Below are 18356 nucleotides of genomic sequence, written 5' to 3' on the forward strand. Positions count from 1 at the left end.
CCCTGTCTGCTTGCCTCACTTGCTTGTGGGGTGCTGGACAATGTTGGGCTTTATGAACCAGTGGCCTGAAATGCTATAATGCTGCTTTCTTAAGTTCACTGGGGTTTTGTATTTATTTTTTTTTTGTAAAAGAAAAATAAGCAAACCATGCATTCAGTTGTGTGCATGTGTGCTCTTACCTCTGAGCGCATGTTTCCTCCACTTTGGGGATGCGTATTGTGGTATAAAACCTGAAGGACCCACTCATTTTCATTTTCACCAACCAAAAACATATCTGGGCATGAAACAATAAAAGTGGGGGTTATCCATGTGGGAAGCAGTATGTTGAAAAATGCTCCTGCACAAAACAACTTTTCAAGCTATAAGTAAAATGATAAAGGGTGTTTCTGCCACAATTGTGGTTGCAAGCAGCTGGAAATGTGTGTCATTGTTGGACCTTCAAGTAGAACAATGGTGGATCATTGGGTGTAGTATAGGAAATATCCCAGCCCCCACCACTGAGTGCTGCTGAAGGGGAAGGGGAAAGTGGCACCCTTATTGGCAGATGCTGGGAAACCATGGCGGAGGTATGAGGGCCTCCACTGTAGAACCATGTGGGCAGGGGTGGAATTCTAGCAGGAGCTCCTCTGCATATTAGGCCACACACTCCTGATGTAGCCAATCCTCCAAGAACTTACAAGGCTCTTTTTTTGTAAGCTCTTGGTGCATTGGCTACATCAGGGGTGTGTGGCCTAATATGCAAAGGAGCTCCTGCTAGAATTCCATCCCTGCATGTGGGCATACAACTGCTGAGAAGTTAGAAGAGCCCAACATGGGCATGGGGTGATGACATCACTTGCTGGTGCCAAGTTCCACTGGCCCCTCAGTAATGGCGCACCTGTGTAATCTTTGCCAGCCCTTGTGACACCTGCTGATAAAGGCACTGTTCCTTTTCAACAGTGTTCAGTGGTGGAGGTTAAAGATATTCCCTGAGTCACTACCCAATGAAATAGGATGTAGTGAAATACTCCTGTGGTGAGCCAGTTTTTGTGACCCATTCCTTTTCCTCCCTCCCCTTTATCAGGCTTGGTAGAATGTGAAGAACCCAACAACCGACTTGATAAATTCACCGGTACTCTGAATTGGAAAGGAAGGAGTTACGCAGTGGATGCCGACAAAATCTTGTTACGTGGTTGCAAAATCCGAAACACGGATGCTTGCCATGGGCTCGTCATATTTGCAGGTACTAATGGGGTGAATGAAGTACAGCTGCTACCAGCTTAAACAGAGAAAATCACATTTTTAAAGCTTATTCTGGGGAAAATTTTCACTAATGGAAATCCTATGAGAAGTAATCCAGTGTACCTGTATAGTGGTAAAAGATCCACAGATAAATTCAGAAATTAAGAAAACACAATTGTGTTTAAAGTATTAATAACTGCAACATTTATATTGCAATTTTTAATGTGGTTTTTCAGGAGCAGACACAAAAATAATGAAAAACAGTGGGAAAACACGCTTTAAAAGAACTAAAATAGACTCCCTTATGAATTACATGGTATATACGGTAAGGCGTTTAAGTTCCTTTCGATTTTGTTTCATACAGAGGCCCTGCCTCCTTATCTGTCTGCCATTTCTTGTGTTTGAGCAGATTAAATTTTTATCATGATTCATGCAACGTTGGCATATCCTGGTACAGACATTTCCCAGTTTCTTCCTCTTGAAGTGCTCTTTTCCCAGATAGCCATGCTAAGGAGTGGCAGAATAGCCTCCCTCCATGTCCATGGGAGGATAGCCATAATATCTGGAAATGGGTGTGTCAGTTCTTTTGTGAGTGAGATGAAGGGGCAGGTCTGGATTAAGGAAATGTTATGCATATATGGGAGTGCTCCATGCACACAGCTGAGGCTCTTGCTTGCCATTCTTGCTCCTGCAGAGTTTCCTGCTGCTAGAGAGGCCAGTCACTTTGGCAGAGCAGTAGCTTATCTCTTTGGAAGCAAAGTGCTACAGAAAGGGGGAAAAAACACCATCTTGGCTGTGCGCACCTTTTTTGATTTAATTTAATTTTTTAGATTTATATCCCGCCCTTTCCTGCCCTTTCAGGGCAGCTAACAACAGAAATTTAAACATCTATTACAAATGAAGACATCATAAAAACATAACCAGGGCTTTTTTTTTTTTTGTAGCAGGAACTCCTTTGGATATTAAGCTACACCCCAAAGATGCAGCCAATCCTCGAAGAGTTTACCGTAGGCCCTGTAAGAAGAGCCCTGTAAACTCTTGGAGGATTGGCTACATCAGGGGGTTGTAGCCTAATATGCAAAGGATCTCCTACTACAAAAAAAGCCCTGCACATAACAGAATAAAAACATAACAGTATAAAAACAAAGGCAATACAGCATCACAAACACAGATGGCAAGCAGATTCTCCTGTTCCTGTGACCAGTTATAATTGTATTTAAGTCCACTGTTCTCCATTTTTAATAGCCTGGACTTGTCTCCAGGTAGAAGTGGCCATGGTGTTAGCATACAGTAAGATGAATGAAGGCCAGCATGATGTAGTGGTTGGAATGCCCAACTAAGACCTGGGAGATCCAAGTTGAAATCCCCTGCCATGGAAGCTTGTTATAACCACCAACAATATAGAGCTCCAGAGGTATCAAACCCAGTACAATATGTAATAATCCCTGGCACAACTATAATTCAATAAACAGTATTTTCAAATATTCCATAACGTTAAAAACGATTTATAGAAAGCTTATACAAGCACAAAAGATTCATAAATGGATTCATACATATAGTACAATATAGCACAAGATTTCATAACTACAGTATCACAGTACATGCATACACCAAAAAAACCCAGCACTGTCCTCAGTAATTAAAGCCCAAAAACCCTTGTGTAGTTTCTCAGGTATGTTCTCATCTGGTCCTACAATGGGAATAGCCAGGGTGGAATTCTAGCAGGAGCTCCTTTGCATATTAGGCCACACATGCCTGATGTAGCTAATCCTCCAAGAGCTTACAAAAAAGAGCCTTGTAAACTCCAGGAGGATTGGCTACATCAGGGGTGTGTGGCCTAATATGCAAAGGAGCTCCTGCTAGAAATCCACCCCTGGGAATAGCAGCAAAATGTCCTCAGCTGACTGGTGATAAATATCCAGTTTCAATGTCTCTTGCATTTGCAGTCACAACTTGCTTCATTCACCAGCAGGCAAGACGTTCTTGCTTGGATGTTCTATTTATATAATAACTTTTCCTCTTGGAAAAGAAGTACAATTTAAGAAGATATTGTTCCATAGAACACTCAGCTATAGATCAAGACAGGGATGTTGTTGTGAGGACAAAATGAAGGAAGGGAGAGCTATATTGTGAGTTGCTTTGAGTCCTCTTGGAGAGAAAAGGAGGTTATCATATATCCAACGCTGAACATGGACCTCAGCACGAGGATGGAAAAATCCACTCCCTGAGGCCAGATATGGATTTGGAGGACATTTGCTCAAACCTGGGTCAGGTGAATGGACTGGTGATGGGGGTGGGGTGGGAGCTTGACCACTGTGTGACACAGACTGTTGGACGGGATAGGCCACTGGCTCGATCCAACATGGCTTCCTTATGTTCTTAGGATAGGATAACCCCTGTTGAGCTGCAGTGTCCCCACACCACTTGTAAATGTCTAAATAAATAATAATAAATTGATGATCCCAAATAGGAAACAGCTTTTCATATGGAGTTGGTGCGCTGCAAGTTAAGAACATAAGAAAAGCCCTGCTGGATCAGACCAGTGGTCCATCTAGTCTAGCATCCTATCTCACACAGTGGCCAGCCCCCTCCTGAGGAGGGCCAACAACTGGACATAGAAGCAGAGGCCTCCGTAAGAACATAAGAAGAGCCCTGCTGGATCAGACCAGTGGTTCATCTAGTCCAGCATCCTGTCTCACACAGTGGCCAGCCAGTTCATCAGGTTGTACAGAGAGCTAGTTTTCTGTCCTAGCATCAGCAATTTGACATTGTTTATGGGGTTAGAGTTTTGGATATAAAAGATGATGATGCACAACTATTCCCTTACAGATCATGGTTCTGTTCTTGTATGTTTCAGATCTTTGTTTTGCTCATCTTGGTGTCTTCTGGCCTGGCTATTGGACACACTTACTGGGAGCAACAGATTGGCAATATTTCTTGGTATCTCTATGATGGAATGGACTATACTCCTGCCTACCGTGGTTTCCTCAATTTTTGGGGCTACATCATTGTCCTTAACACCATGGTGCCCATTTCCCTCTATGTGAGGTAACTTGATTGTGAATGACCGTTAATGCTGAAGCTGTTGTGGGTGGATAGGGGTTCATGACATTTTGATCCAAGGACTTTTTTCCTTCATTTTTTTTTGTTTTGTTTTTGTTTTGCTGGTAAACCACGAACAGAGTAATTTCATTTTCCCTTGTTTTTCTTTGTAAGTATAAATCCGAATCAGCTTTATATTATAGCTGTCCTCCTGAGAACTTCTCTGCAAATCTGTAGCTCAAATAAAATAGGTCTGTTTAACTGAGCATTTAAAAACTGTCAGTTGTCAGAAACAGAGGGTTGTGATTGGGGGATAAAACCCCTAAAAACTTGTTCTTGACAATCCGTCAGGTGGGCCATTTCTGGTCTTGGTCTTAGGACAAATCCTAAACTTGCTTGCTTGAAAGTAATCCCCACATAATTAAGTCAGATTTCCTACTAAATATGTTTAGGAGGGCAACCTGACTGTTTTATTTCCTGCAAACACTCCAGGCAGATGCACATATTTCATTTATTATTTCCTTTATGGACTTTATACTCTGCTGCTTTGCAGAAGACCGCCAAAGAGACTTCCAGAATTTAGAACACTGCCACCTGACCTTTAGGGTGAAGGACTCTAGAGTGGGCTGTGGGATCACATGCTCCCTCCTCTCAGAATCTCCATACTTATGCAGAAATTCTCTCCTTGCCACCTTTAACCATGGTTAGTTGTTATCAGTGGTCCTTCTAAGCCAGAGGTGTCAAATATGTGGCCTGGGGGCCAAATCAGGCCCCCAGAGGGCTCCTATCAGGCCCCCGGGCAACTGGCTGTTGTCTGCTTCTTTCTCCCTCTCTCTTGCTTCCTTTTGCGTCTCAGCTTGCTTTACAAGTTTGCTCAATCACACAGGAGCTACAGAGCAAAACCTTGATTTTCTCCATTGGTTGAGGCTCCTCCCCCCCTATGTCGCCTGAGGAAGGAAGGAAAGAGCCAGAGCTTCTTTTGCCCAGTTCCCTGGATCCCATGGAAGAGATACAAAGAAAGCACCTTTAAGACCAACAAATGCTAATGTTTTAAGCATGTTTTAAGTTTAAAAAAAAATCTTTTAAAAGTTTATATCTCTGCTACTGAATCGTAAATAGGTGCACACATGGCCCGGCCCAACATGGCCCGGCCCAAAGAGGTCTCATTTATGTCAGATCTGGACCTCATAACAAATGAGTTCAATACCCCTGCTCTAAGCAATGGAGTCTTGTGAGCCAAAATTCTACTTTGTGAGCTACTGGCATTAAAGTTGTGAGCTACTGCATAAATTAGCTTGCTCTGGGGCCATTTTACCTGAGCAGGCAAAGACAAAAATGTGTGAGCCGGAGGCTAAAAAACTGTGAGCTAGCTCTCATGGTTGTTATGTCTGCTTTGGCATTAATTGTAGCTAATGCTAACCCAGGATTTGCTCCATAACCAGAGTTTGGTCTAAACCAGGATGTGAAATGAAGGTTTAGCATCTGATCCTCATATAGGGTTGCCAGCTCCGGGTTGGGAAGTACCTAGAGATGTTGTGAGTGGAGCCTGAGGAGGGTGGAGTTTGTGGGTGGGAGGGGCTTCGGAGGCCAGTTTCTCCAGATGAACTGAGCTGTGTCACCTGGAGATCAGTTGTAATGCCAGAAGATCTCCAGCTAATGCCTGGAGGTTGGCAACCTTCCTTAAGGGCAGGGTAATGAAAGTGCCCAGACCAGGATAGTCCAGGCTAGCTCAAATCTCATGATCAACTTTTTAAAATTATTTAAAAAAAAAAGGTGGGTTAGAAAAACAAAAGAAGGGGAAGGGGAAAATATAAATTTATCAGTAATTTTCAAATATCATGAATAGTTACATATAGCAAGTAAAATCTACTATTTTAGTAAAAATACATATTTCAAATACGAGAGCAGTTAGTAGAACATCATTATTACAGTATTTTGAGGTGAATTCTCTTTAAAAGAATAAACTGTTTTCTTAGTTGCAGTATTCTATTAACAATAAAAAGATTACATCTTTTACAGTTAGACAAATTTTTGTGCTAAGTTTAAACCATCCTAAAAATCTAGATATTGTCTTGATTATTTTAACAATTTTTAAGTTTTATTCTTACTAAATATTTAAATGCTTGTGGAATACTGAATAATAAAAAGAGTTAAAACTGCGATCAGTATCTTCATCGCCTTTGATAAAATATACAAATAGCTTCAAGAATCAAGATATTTAACGATTCCCACAATAGGAATAGCAAGCTTTCCATTTCTGCTGAATTCTCTGTGGTCTTCTGTTTGTATAATTAGTTTTGCCACTGTTGCATATTCAGCTCATTTTCCTTTCCAGGGCTAGCCCAAATCTCATCAGATCTTGGAAGCTAAGCTGGGCTGGCTCTGCTTCATGCTGGGATGAGAGGCCAAGGAAGTCCCAGGTTGCTACGCAGAGGCAGGCAAATGGCAAACCACCTCTGTTTCTCTCTTGCCTTCAAAACTCTCTGGGGTTGCTTTAAGTTGGCTGCAGCACAACAGCGCTTTCCACTAGCTATGACAGTGGTATTTGTTCTGAGTTAATTAACTAATCCTCAGTAAATGAATTTGGGTTTGCAAAAGCTCTCTTCAGATTTTTGCTTGATGTAAATATTATTTTGAATCTTAGCTACAGATAATTTTAAACTGATGTATTTTTTTATTCATTTTCAAATCCCAAGCTAAGTATTTAATCCATGATGGATTTCTTTTCATTAGGGTTTGTAGAATCTTTCGGGATCAAGAGCCGTGTTCTACTGGAGAAAGTTTTCCTTCCAGACGTTTTGTTCTCAGCTGGAAGGAAAACTTTCTCCAGTAGAACACGGCACTTGATCCCGAAAGATTCTACAAACCCTAATGATGTTACCAGCCGTGAAAACCTGAAATCTTTGATTTCTTTTCACTTATCAATTCACATAATTGCTCTGCTAAGATTTATCAATCACGATTCGCCTGCTTCATTCACATCCCTGAACACAACATAGTTTTCCTTTTGAGTTTTGAATACCTCCTCAAGACCAGGGCTTTTTTTTTTATTTTTTAGCAGGAACTCCTTTGCCTATTAGGCTACATCCCCCTGATGTAGCCAATCCTCTAAAAACTTACAGAAGTCCCTGTAAGAACAGCCCTGTAAACCCATGGAGGATTGGCTACATCAGGAGAGTGTAGCTTATAGGCAAAGGAGTTCCTGCTACAAAAAAAAAACCCTGCTCAAGACTAATATAATGATGTGTTGCCTTATTCCTCCCCCCACCTCCCCATCAGTGTTGAAGTGATCCGTCTGGGCCAAAGCTATTTCATCAACTGGGACTTGCAAATGTATTATCCAGAGAAGGATACAACTGCCAAGGCCAGAACCACCACTCTGAACGAACAGCTGGGGCAGATCCATTACATCTTCTCGGATAAGACAGGGACACTGACGCAGAACATCATGACTTTCAAAAAGTGTTGTATAAATGGATACACCTATGGTGAGTCTGGGGTTCTTTGGGGTCTACCAAAGATACTGATCTGTAGAAGGTTAAAGGCAGAGAGAAGGCAGTACTGGTTCATTCAGGCATATTTATGGAATTAAAAGATACGGTTATGGCCATTGAGAAAGGATTCAGCAGTTCATGGTAGCTAAGTCTACCAACATAGTTAAATGAAACATCAAAGAGAGCCAGTTTGGTGAAATGGTTAAGAGTGCAGATTCTAATCTGGGAGAACTGGGTTTGATTCCCCACTCCTCCACATGTAGCTGCTGGATGGCCTTGGGTCAGTCTCAGTTCTCTCAGAGCTGTTCTCTGAGAGAATTGAGAGCCAGTTTGGTGTAGTGGTTAAGTGTTTGGACTCTTATCTGGGAGAACTGGGTTTGATTCCCCACTCCTCCACTTGCAGCTGCTGGAATGGCCTTGGGTCAGCCATAGCTCTTGTAGGAGTTGTCCTTGAAAGGGCAGCTACTGTAAGAATTCTCTCAGCCCCACACACCTCACAGGGTGTCTGTTTTTTGGGGGGGAGGTTAAGGAGATTATGAGCCACTCTGAGATTCAGAGTATAGGGCGGGATATAAATCCAATATCATCATCATCTTCTCTCGAAAGCAGTTCCCTCAAGAGCTCTCTCAGCCCCACCTACTTCACAGGGTGTCTGTTGTGGGGAGGGGAAGGGAAAAGCGATTGTAAGCTTCTCTGAGACTCCAAGTGAAGTCTCTCCTCTCCTCTCCTCTCCTCTCCTCTCCTCTCCTTTCTCCAATGTAGAGAGTGTTGAGAAAGAGAAATTTTTCTCCCTCTCCCAAATACTAGAACTTGAGTGCTTTCTGATGGGCTGTAGGTTTAAGACAGACAAAATCAAATACTGCTTTACACAGAGAGATGGAATTCACTATGAGAGGAAGTGACGATGTCCACAGGAATAAACCTCTTTGAAGGGGAATTTGATAGATTCATATCAGTGGCTACTAGCCTTGGTGACTGAGGGGAACCTCCAAATTCAGAGGCACGAATCCTATGAATCCCAGAGCCAGGAGGCAACTTGAGGGGAAAGTCTTTTTTCTCTATGCTCTGTTGTGGGCCGTTCGAAAGAACTGGTTGACCACCATGTGGGACAGGATACTGTACTAGATGGGACCATTGGACTGATCCAGCGGGGCTCCTCTTACGCTCTTAATGTATGGAGACCTTTTGATCACCAGACTCTAGGAACAGATGACCAGGCAAGTTCTTTGGGGCATCTGACTGGCCACTGCTTCAAACTGTGTGGTGGGCTGGGCTGGGCTGTTCATGATCCAGCAAGCTATTTCTCCTGTGACATTTGAAATTTGCTTTCCTTTTCAGGGGAATGCAGGGATAAGACAGGACGGCTCCGTAATCGCCCAGAGGTAAGTGGTTTTCAGTACCTAGCAGTCCATCTGAAAGCCTGTCAGGATTCAAGGTGAATGCAATGGTTTGGACCCATCCAGCTTTTTCAACTTCCTTTCTTACTACACTCTCAGTCCCACATGATTTTTGTCCACAATCACCCCTTTTGGGAGGTCAAAGTGGATCCCTCCCTCCTTCCCTTCCCATTGGTGGAAAAATTGGTTCGATCCAATCCAGTGTTTAGCAGGCTAGGATTGATTTGTTTGTATTGTGGGATCTGAAGCTACTTAAATAAGCCCAAGACTTAATGTGAGATTGTATGGCAGAATCAAGTCTATGCCAGCTGCTGCTGTGCTCCAGAACCAATCAAAGTCACAGTACTTGGGAAGGGAGGGTGGGCTGTTGCTCAGTGGTAGAGCATCTGCTTGGTATGCAGAAGGTTCCAGGTTCAATCTCCCAACATCTCCAGTTAAAACGACCAGGTTGGAGGTGATGTAAAAGACCTCTGCCTGACACCCCGGAGAGTTGCTGCCAGTCTGAGTAGACAATACTGACTTCAATGTACCAGTGGTCTGATCCAGTATAGGGCAGCTTCATCTGTAAAAGGGGCACACGTATGCTGTCAGCTGAATTCCAGAACTTGCAAAAAATGAAGGCAGGCCCTTAACCGAACTCTGATGCTTTCTTCTAATGCAGCAAGTCGACTTCAGCTGGAATATGCACGCTGATGGGAAGCTCACCTTTTACGACCAGTACCTGATAGAACAGATCAGATCTGAGAACGAACCTGAGATTCAACAGTTCTTCTTCCTCCTTGCAATTTGCCACACAGTGATGGTGGATGCCAGTGAAGGTACGTTTTGTCTTGTATCAATTTAAAACGCACAAAGATTCATCCCATGATACCCACCAGGCAGTCAGATTCTTTGGAATGCAATGTTACATAGAAGCAATTTTCTCTCTTTCTCACAATACAAGAACTCGTGGGCATTCAATGAAATTGCTGAGTAGTCAGGTTAAAACGGATAGAAAGAAGTACTTCTTCACCCAAAGGGTGATTAACATGTGGAATTCACTGCCACAGGAAGTGGTGGCGGCTACAAGCATAGCCAGCTTCAAGAGGGGGTTAGATAAAAATATGGAGCAGAGGTCCATCAGTGGCTATTAGCCACAGTGTGTGTGTGTGTATATAATTTTGGCCACTGTGTGACACAGAGGGTTGGACTGGATGGGCCATTGGCCTGATCCAACATGGCTTCTCTTGTGTTCTTATATTCTAAGGATCTTCTTCCAGAAGCATTACTGCATAGAAGTGTGTTCACTACATTGACTGGGGCATAGACATTGGACTGCACGTATTTGTCCTAAGAACATTGCTTAGAAGCTAGCACCCTAAAAACCAGCAGGATCTCCAGGGTATGAGCTTTTGAGAGTCAAAGCCCCGTTGGCCTCGAAAGCTCAGATTCCCCCAAATCTTGTTGGTCTCTCTGATGCTGGTGAGCATGGAAAATGCCATAAAGTTGTTTGCAACCAACTTGTGGCAACCCTTGAGGGTTTTCAAGGCAAGCAACATTCAGAGGTGGTTTGTCATTGGCTGCCTTTCTATGGTGACCCTGGACATCTGTGATGGACTCCCATCCAAAGACTAACTAGCTTCCAAGATCGGGCAAGCCTGGGCCATCCAAGTCAGGCGCTACTGACTTAAATTTAGCTCTTTTATTGCAGACCAGCATGGCTACCCTTCTGAAACAGCCTAGTAGCCAATTGTGTTTAAAAGCCTTCCAGTGTGCCCAGTATTCTTTTACCTGATTTCAGGGCTTTTTTTTTTGTAGCAGGAACTCCTTTTCATATTAGGCCACACCCCCATGATGTAGCCACTCCTCCAAGAACTTACAGGGCTCTTATTATGGAGCCTACTGTAAGTTCTTGGAGGAGTGGCTACATCAGGGGTGTTTTGCCTAATATGCAAAGGAGTTCCTGCTACAAAAAAAGCCCTTCCTGCTTTCAAGGGAACCCCTGATTCAAGTTCCACTTCCTTCAACAGAGCAGTGGGCTGGGGGAGCACTTATAAAGCAGAGCAAAAACTGTGCACAGGAGACCTGCTTTCAATAATTTGACGTTCTTGCCTTTTTCTTGCCTTTCAGTAATTTGACTTTCTTGCCTGTTTTGAATCCTGCTTTTTAATAACCTAGGTGACCTCAGCTATCAAGCAGCCTCCCCCGATGAAGGCGCGTTAGTCACTGCAGCCAGAAACTTTGGCTTTGCCTTTCTTTCTCGGACTCAGAATACTATTACAATAAGTGAGTTGGGGACTGTAAGGACGTACGATGTCCTCGCCATTTTGGACTTCAACAGTGATCGGAAACGGATGTCGGTTATTGGTAAGGGTTTTTTTTTTATCCCTTTTCTATAAGTGTTTGGAAACTTTCTCTGCTTGCAGAAGAAATGGCTGAGCTGAGGTTTTTCCCTCCTCTTTAAAAAAGAATTATCTAGTGTGTGTGCCTTAATGCCTCTGAGCCAGTTTGGTATAGTGGTTAAGTGTGCGGACTCTTATCTGGGAGAACCGGATTTGATTCCCCACTCCTCCACTTGCAGTTGCTGGAATGGCTTTGGGTCAGCCATAGCTCTCGTAGGAGATGTCCTTGAAAGGGCAGCTGCTGTAAGAGCTCTCTCAGCCACACCCACCTCACAGGGTGTCTGTTGTGGCGGGGGGGGGGGAAGCTAAAGGAGATTGTGACCACTCTGAGATTCAGAGTATAGGGTGGGATATAAATATCATCATCTTCTTCTTCTTCTCTTTTGTGCTTCTTTTTCAGTAAGAGACACAAAAGGTAGAATCCGGCTCTATTGCAAAGGGGCTGATACGGTGATTTATGAACGTCTGCACCCCCGGAACCCTAGGAGGCAGACTACACAGGAGGCACTGGATGTAAGTTATTATTTGCATTTGTGTGTTGCAGTTGCTGGAGCTTCTAACACTAAAGCCAGAGGTTGCTTTGGCAGATGGAATCTACAGCCTTTTCTTGCTCTCAGTTCTGAGACAAATATTTCCTTTATTTCTAGACTGACTAATTTTTCACTAAGCTCTTGGTTTATTGTAAATAAATAAATCACGATTAAGAAGAACAAACAGGTCCTGTTCAGGCACCATGTCAAACTCTCATTTAACAAAGAGGCAATCAGCTTCTGAATCCCAGTGCCAGGAGGCAACATCAGGGAAAAGCCTTGGCCTGTATGGCCTGTTATTGGCCATCCAGAGGAACTGGTTGGCCACTGTGTGAGACAGGAGGCTGGACTAGATGGACCACTGGTCTGGTCCAAGAGGGTTCTCCTTATGTTCTTTGAAGGTCTTGGTCTCTATCTCCTGTTGTTGGCCATCCAGAGGAACTGGTTGGCCACTGCATGAGACAAGATGCTGGACTAGATGGACCACTGGTCTGATCCAGCAGGCTCTTCTTATGTTCTTATGGAGGCCTCGTCCTCCATGCCCTTTTGTTGACCATCTAGGGGAACTGGTTGGCCACTGTGTGAGACAGGATGTTAGACTAGATGGACCACTGGTCTGATCCAGCAGGGCTCTTCTTAGGTTCCTATGAAGCTGATCTTGGTTTCTTGTGATGTCTGAATTGACCAGCCAACAAACCAGAATTAGAGGACATGGTTCAATTTTTAGCCTATTTTTATCACGTTATTTTCCTGCTATTTCTCTGAGAAACTCAGGGCAGCATATGTGGTTTTTGGTTTCCTGTTTATCTTCACAGTGACTTTATGAGGCAGGTGAGAGAGAGTGTGATTGGTCCAAAGTCACCCAGTCGGCTATGTCACCATACAGAGATCTTCTCAGTCCCAGTCCAGCATTCTGATGCTTGTTCAAAATGTGTATATGACCATGGTTGTTATCAACTATGGTTTTGTTTTTGTCTGAATAGGTAAACCATGGCTATGTTGATCCATCAGTAGAGGCAACTTCCTCTTGAGACAGGAGTAGAGTTGCCAACCTCCAGGTGGCATCTGGAGATCTCTTTCTATTATGGTTGATCCCTGGATGACCAATATCAGTTCCCCTGGAGAATATGACTTTCTATGGATTCTATGGCAGTATACACTGCTGAAGTCCTTTCCCTAAAAAAAAATCTATGGGGTTCTTCACAAAAAACCCCCACCCTCCCCAGGCTCTGTCCCCAGATCTCCAGGAATTTCCCAACCCAGAGCTGGCAACCTTAGAAGGATTGCCACGCAACTCCACACCATAGTCCACTAGTTCATTTTTAAAGGATGTTTGAAAAAAGGTAAAGGTAATCCCCTGTGCAAGCACCAGTCATTTCCGACTCTGGGGTGACATTGCATCACATTTTCATGGCAGACTTTTTACAGGGTGATTTGCTATTGCCTTCCCCAGTCATCTACACTTTCCCCACAGCAAGCTGGGTACTCATTTTACTGACCTTGGAAGGATGGAAGGTTGATTCAATCTTGAGCCGGCTACTTGAACCCAGCTTCTGCTGGGATCGAACTCAGATCATGAGCAGATCTTAGGACTGCAGTATTGCAGCTTTACCACTCTGCGCCAACGGGGCTCCTGAAGGGTGTTTAGATTGGTTTTAATGATTTCATGTGTTGTTTTACAAAATTGCTTTTCCTCCTCGGGTCCTCAAATGATCAGGGGAAATGTGGGCATATAAATATTTTAAATAAGGAAGGAATAACAAGAACTGGTTTAAAACTGGTAGATCTGAAATGCCAGATTTGAATTGTTTTGGGGAGTTTCTTTTCATATTTTTGCCCCTTTTGGTGGTTTTTGTAGCACAGGTTTGAAATGAGGTATTAGAAGTTTTAGGGGACCATTTTTATTAGATTTCCTGCACATCTGTGATTACTTCGAATGCCATCCAACATCCGTCTTTCTCTCACTTCCTTTGCCGGTAGAATGATTCCTCTCAGTTTGATTTCTCACAGGGAGTTTTCTGAGTGGAGGCTTCAATGCAGTCCTTTCCTCTTTCCTTTCCTCTGGCAGGTCTTTGCAAGCGAAACCCTGAGGACGTTGTGTCTTTGCTACAAGGACATCAGCAACGAGGAGTATGAGGCATGGAATAAAAAATTTATGGCTGCTAGCATCGCAGTGAGAAACCGTGACGAAGCTCTGGACAAAGTGTATGAAGAAATTGAGAAAAATCTCATTGTGAGTCTACTGTAGATCCAGGCGAGGGGAACAGCACGTGAAATTAGTATCAGATTTACAGTTGCCATCTGTGGTGTGGAAAATGCCTGGAGAACCTGGGGATGGAGCCCCTGGAGGGTGGTGTTTGGTGTGGGGAGGGACCTCAGAGGGTGTAATACCGTAGATCAGGGCTTTTTTTGTAGCAGGAGCTCCTTTGCATATTTGACCACACATCCCTCATGTAGCCAATCCTCCAAGAGCTTACAGGGCTCTTCTTACAGGGCCTACTGTAAGCTCTTGGAGGATTGGCTACATCGGGTGGGTGTGGCCTGATATGCAAAAGTGTTCCTGATACAAAAAAAAGCTCTTCCATAGAGTCTACCTTCCAGAGCAGCCATTTTCTCCAGGGGAATTGATCTTGGCTATCTGGAGATCAGTTGTAGTAACGGGCGACCTTCAGGTGCCCCCTAGAGTTTAGCAACCCTAAGAAATGCCATGCTTGACCTTGCAGTCTTTCCTATGGGGTTCTTCACAAATGGCAGCCTGAACAGCCTAGACTAACCCTATCTTGTCAGAGCTTAGAAGTGAAGCAGTGCTGGCCAAGGTCACTTGGAGGTCTCCAAGGAAGACTGGAGTTGCTTGGCAGAGGAAAGCATTGGCTAAATCAGGGGTGTCAAACATGCGGCCCAAGGGCCGAATCAGGCCTCCAGGGGGCTCCTATCAGGCCCCTGAGCAACTGACTGTCACCTGCTTCCTTCTTCCTCTCTCTTGCTTCCTTCTGCATAACAACTTGCTTTGCAAGGCTTGCTCAATTGCACAGGAGCTACAGAGCAAAACCTCTATTTTCTCCATTGGCTGAGGCTCCTCACTTGGGAAGGAAGGGGAGGAGGGATAGCTTGTTTGGTGTAGTGGTTAAGTGTGCGGACTCTTATCTGGGAGAACCGGGTTTGATTCCCCACTCCTCCACTTGCACCTGCTAGCATGGCCTTGGGTCAGCCATAGCTCTGGCAGAGATTGTCCTTGAAAGAGCAGCTGCTGTGAGAACCCTCTCCAGCCCCACCCACCTCACAGGGTGTCTGTTGTGGGGGAGAAAAGTAAAGAAGATTGTGAGCTGCTCTGAGACTCTTCGGAGTGGAGGGCGGGATATAAATCCAATATCTTCTTCTTGCTTTGCCAGGCTCTCTCAATCCCACAGCAGAGCTACTGAGCCAAGCCTCTCTTCCTTCTATTGGCTGAGGCATCTCCCCCTTCTCATCCCTGGGGATGGAAGGAAAGAGCCAAAGCTTCCTTTGCCCAGTTCCCTGGATCCCATGGGAGAGCTACAAAGAAAGCACCTTTAAGACCAATTAGCACTAATGTTTTAAGCATGTTTTAAGTTAAAAAAAACCAAAACCTTTAATTGTGTCTGTCTATGTCCTTTATAAAGTTTATGTCTCTGCTACCTAATCTTAAATAGGTACACACATGGGCTGGTCTGACATGGGCCAGCCCAACAAGGTTTCATTTATGTCAGATTTGACCCTCATAACAAATGAGTTTGACACCCCTGGGCTAAATGGAAGCTATAATGTACAAAATGGCCTGAGGCTGAGGTTCACCTGCAGTCTGTTTTGGTGGGCTCTTCTCCTCCACTGCCTTGAGCGGTGATTGGCCACTGTAGGTCTTTGAAAGCCAAGTTGTCTCTGCCACAGTTGGCTGAGCCATCCTTACCATCATCCATGTGAGGGGCCATGGCTCAGTGGTAGAGCAACTGCTCTGCAAGCAGAAGGTCCCAGGTTCAATCCTCAGCATCTCCAGTTAAACGGATCGAGTAGCGAGTGATGTGAAAGGCCCCAAATGAGACCCTGCAGAGCTGCTGGCAGTCTGAGTAGGCAATACTGAACCCGATGGACTCAGTTTAAGGCAGGTTCATCTGACAGTGTTCCCTCAAGAGAGGCTGCCCTTACTATTATGATTGCCTGGGTGGACAATATTTGTCTGTATTGTCTTTCAATTGCAGTGATCCCCAACACCTTATTTACTATTTTAAAAATTGATATATACCAGTTTTCTGATACATACTGAAGCGTGGTGCCTATGAGTGTTATGGTCTCTGCTGGTACACTTCCTGGTGCCCACTTTGTCACATAAGTGTCTCTGTCCAGAAGTCAAGGGCCAAATCTGGCATTCTTTCAGCTCATTGGAGCAGGAGGTGCTTCAGAAGACTCCAGGAGCAATCACCTTTAGAAACGGCTGCCTCCATCATGGGAGGATGCTTGGCTTTAGAATCACCTAATTTTTTGTGATTGTCCTCCTGTGGCAGCCATTTTACGATTACTCCCACTTCCTGTGGCAGCCATTTTGTGGGGGTGCCCACCAGCTTTTCTAGGAATTCCAAAAAGTGCTGAAAGGCTCATCAATGTTGTTGTTTACAAAATTCATAAACCGCCCTCCCTGGAAGCCAAAGGGTGGTGCACAACATAATTAGACATAAACAATTAAAATCAATAAATAGAGAGGTACTAATTGATTAAAACAGATAAAAAGCAATATAATTCCTCCAAACAATCAATGGCATGTGAATAACTTTGCACCCTTCACAGGATGGATTATATACATGTTGGGGACCTCTAGTCGATATATTAAGTTACCATACCGAAGTATGTCTATTCTTAAATCTGCAGCTTTTAGGTGCCACAGCAATAGAAGACAAGTTGCAGGATGGGGTTCCAGAAACAATATCCAAACTGGCAAAGGCAGACATTAAAATCTGGGTGTTGACTGGTGATAAAAAAGGTAACCTATATGAATAGGTGCTTCTTATCTTTCTTAAGTAGAGTGGGAAGAAATGAAGATAATCTTGGGTGCACTTTTTTCTTTGACTCCTTTCTGAGTCCAAGCTTGATGTGTGTGTTGTGTGTGTGTGTGTGTATAAAAAGCCAGATGAGGAAACCGGTTGTGAGTGACACACCACTGTCTTCTGTTACAGAGACTGCTGAAAACATCGGATATTCTTGTGAACTCTTGACAGATGAAACTACGATCTATTATGGAGAAGATGTAAGGTAAACAGAAAACGGGGCATGTTTCTGCCTGCAAGGAATTCTAATGAGCTCTTGTCTGCAACCTGATTTTATTCCTGCTGTTGAGATGTCCTTTTTACAGCCTTTTGGAAAATTGCCGGTGTGGGTCAAGTAGAGAGAACTGTCTGTTTATTAGCGCATAGTAGGTGTTGAACACCAACAGTTATGTGACAGACCTCTGTTTGTCTCCCTCAGTGCCCTTCTGCAGACAAGACTAGAAAACCAGAGGAACAGAAGTGGATCTAATCTAGATTCACCTCCAAGGACCACTGAACCCTTTTTGCAGCAGGGCAGAAATCATGCTCTGATTATCACTGGTTCCTGGCTGGTAAGTATGGAACAGATGCAGTTGTTCATTTCTGATGTAAGAGGATCGTCCATAATAAATAAGAGCTGATGAAGAGACTAACAGTGCAATCCTAAGAGCACTTTCCTGGGAGTAAGCCCCATTGAATAGACCTTAGTAGAGTTCAGAGTAGACCTGCTGAGGATTGCTCTGTAAGAATGTGGCAAATTGGGGTAGACAGCAGTGCCTCAAAGCACCCATGATTGTTCCACTGCGCTTGCTTGGAATTGTGGGATACATGTCAGGTTGCCACTTTTAATGGACCCAGAGCTTTAAGAACATAAGAACATAAGAGAAGCCATGTTGGATCAGGCCAACGGCCCATCAAGTCCAACACTCTGTGTCACACAGTGGCAAAAAATTTTATATACACACATACACTGTGGCTAATAGCCACTGATGGACCTGTGCTCCATATTTTTATCTAAACCCTTCTTGAAGGTGGCTATACTTGTGGCCGCCACCACCTCCTGTGGCAGTGAATTCCACATGTTAATCACAGCTTTCTCAGCTGCTGCTTCTAATTCACAGGAGTATTTTCTCCTAATTTCTCTTCTGCTGACGTGCACAGCACATTGCAATAGTTGGCTTTTCCTGAAGCTTTACTTGGTCAGATCCATCACCCGTGTGGCACCCGTATCCATGCTTCCAACACCCAGCTATTACTGTTG

The 18356-nt window shown here is 44.0% G+C and overlaps 1 protein-coding gene across 1 annotated transcript in view; it reads left to right on the forward strand.

Annotated features, from left to right (window-relative positions):
* ATP8B1 (ATPase phospholipid transporting 8B1) overlaps positions 1-18356 on the forward strand; it is a 106325-nt gene that overhangs the window by 72978 nt on the left and 14991 nt on the right. The window contains exons 10-21 of the mRNA XM_060236109.1: positions 1064-1222; positions 1458-1546; positions 4079-4269; positions 7543-7751; positions 9096-9139; positions 9816-9972; positions 11312-11500; positions 11936-12048; positions 14134-14298; positions 16941-17052; positions 17246-17321; positions 17535-17667. Coding sequence (XP_060092092.1) covers positions 1064-1222; positions 1458-1546; positions 4079-4269; positions 7543-7751; positions 9096-9139; positions 9816-9972; positions 11312-11500; positions 11936-12048; positions 14134-14298; positions 16941-17052; positions 17246-17321; positions 17535-17667 — 1637 coding nt within the window. The remainder of the gene's footprint in view (positions 1-1063; positions 1223-1457; positions 1547-4078; positions 4270-7542; positions 7752-9095; positions 9140-9815; positions 9973-11311; positions 11501-11935; positions 12049-14133; positions 14299-16940; positions 17053-17245; positions 17322-17534; positions 17668-18356) is intronic.

The sequence above is a fragment of the Heteronotia binoei genome, chromosome 4 (genome assembly GCF_032191835.1).
Source record: "Heteronotia binoei isolate CCM8104 ecotype False Entrance Well chromosome 4, APGP_CSIRO_Hbin_v1, whole genome shotgun sequence".
Classification (NCBI taxonomy): Eukaryota; Metazoa; Chordata; class Lepidosauria; order Squamata; family Gekkonidae; genus Heteronotia; species Heteronotia binoei.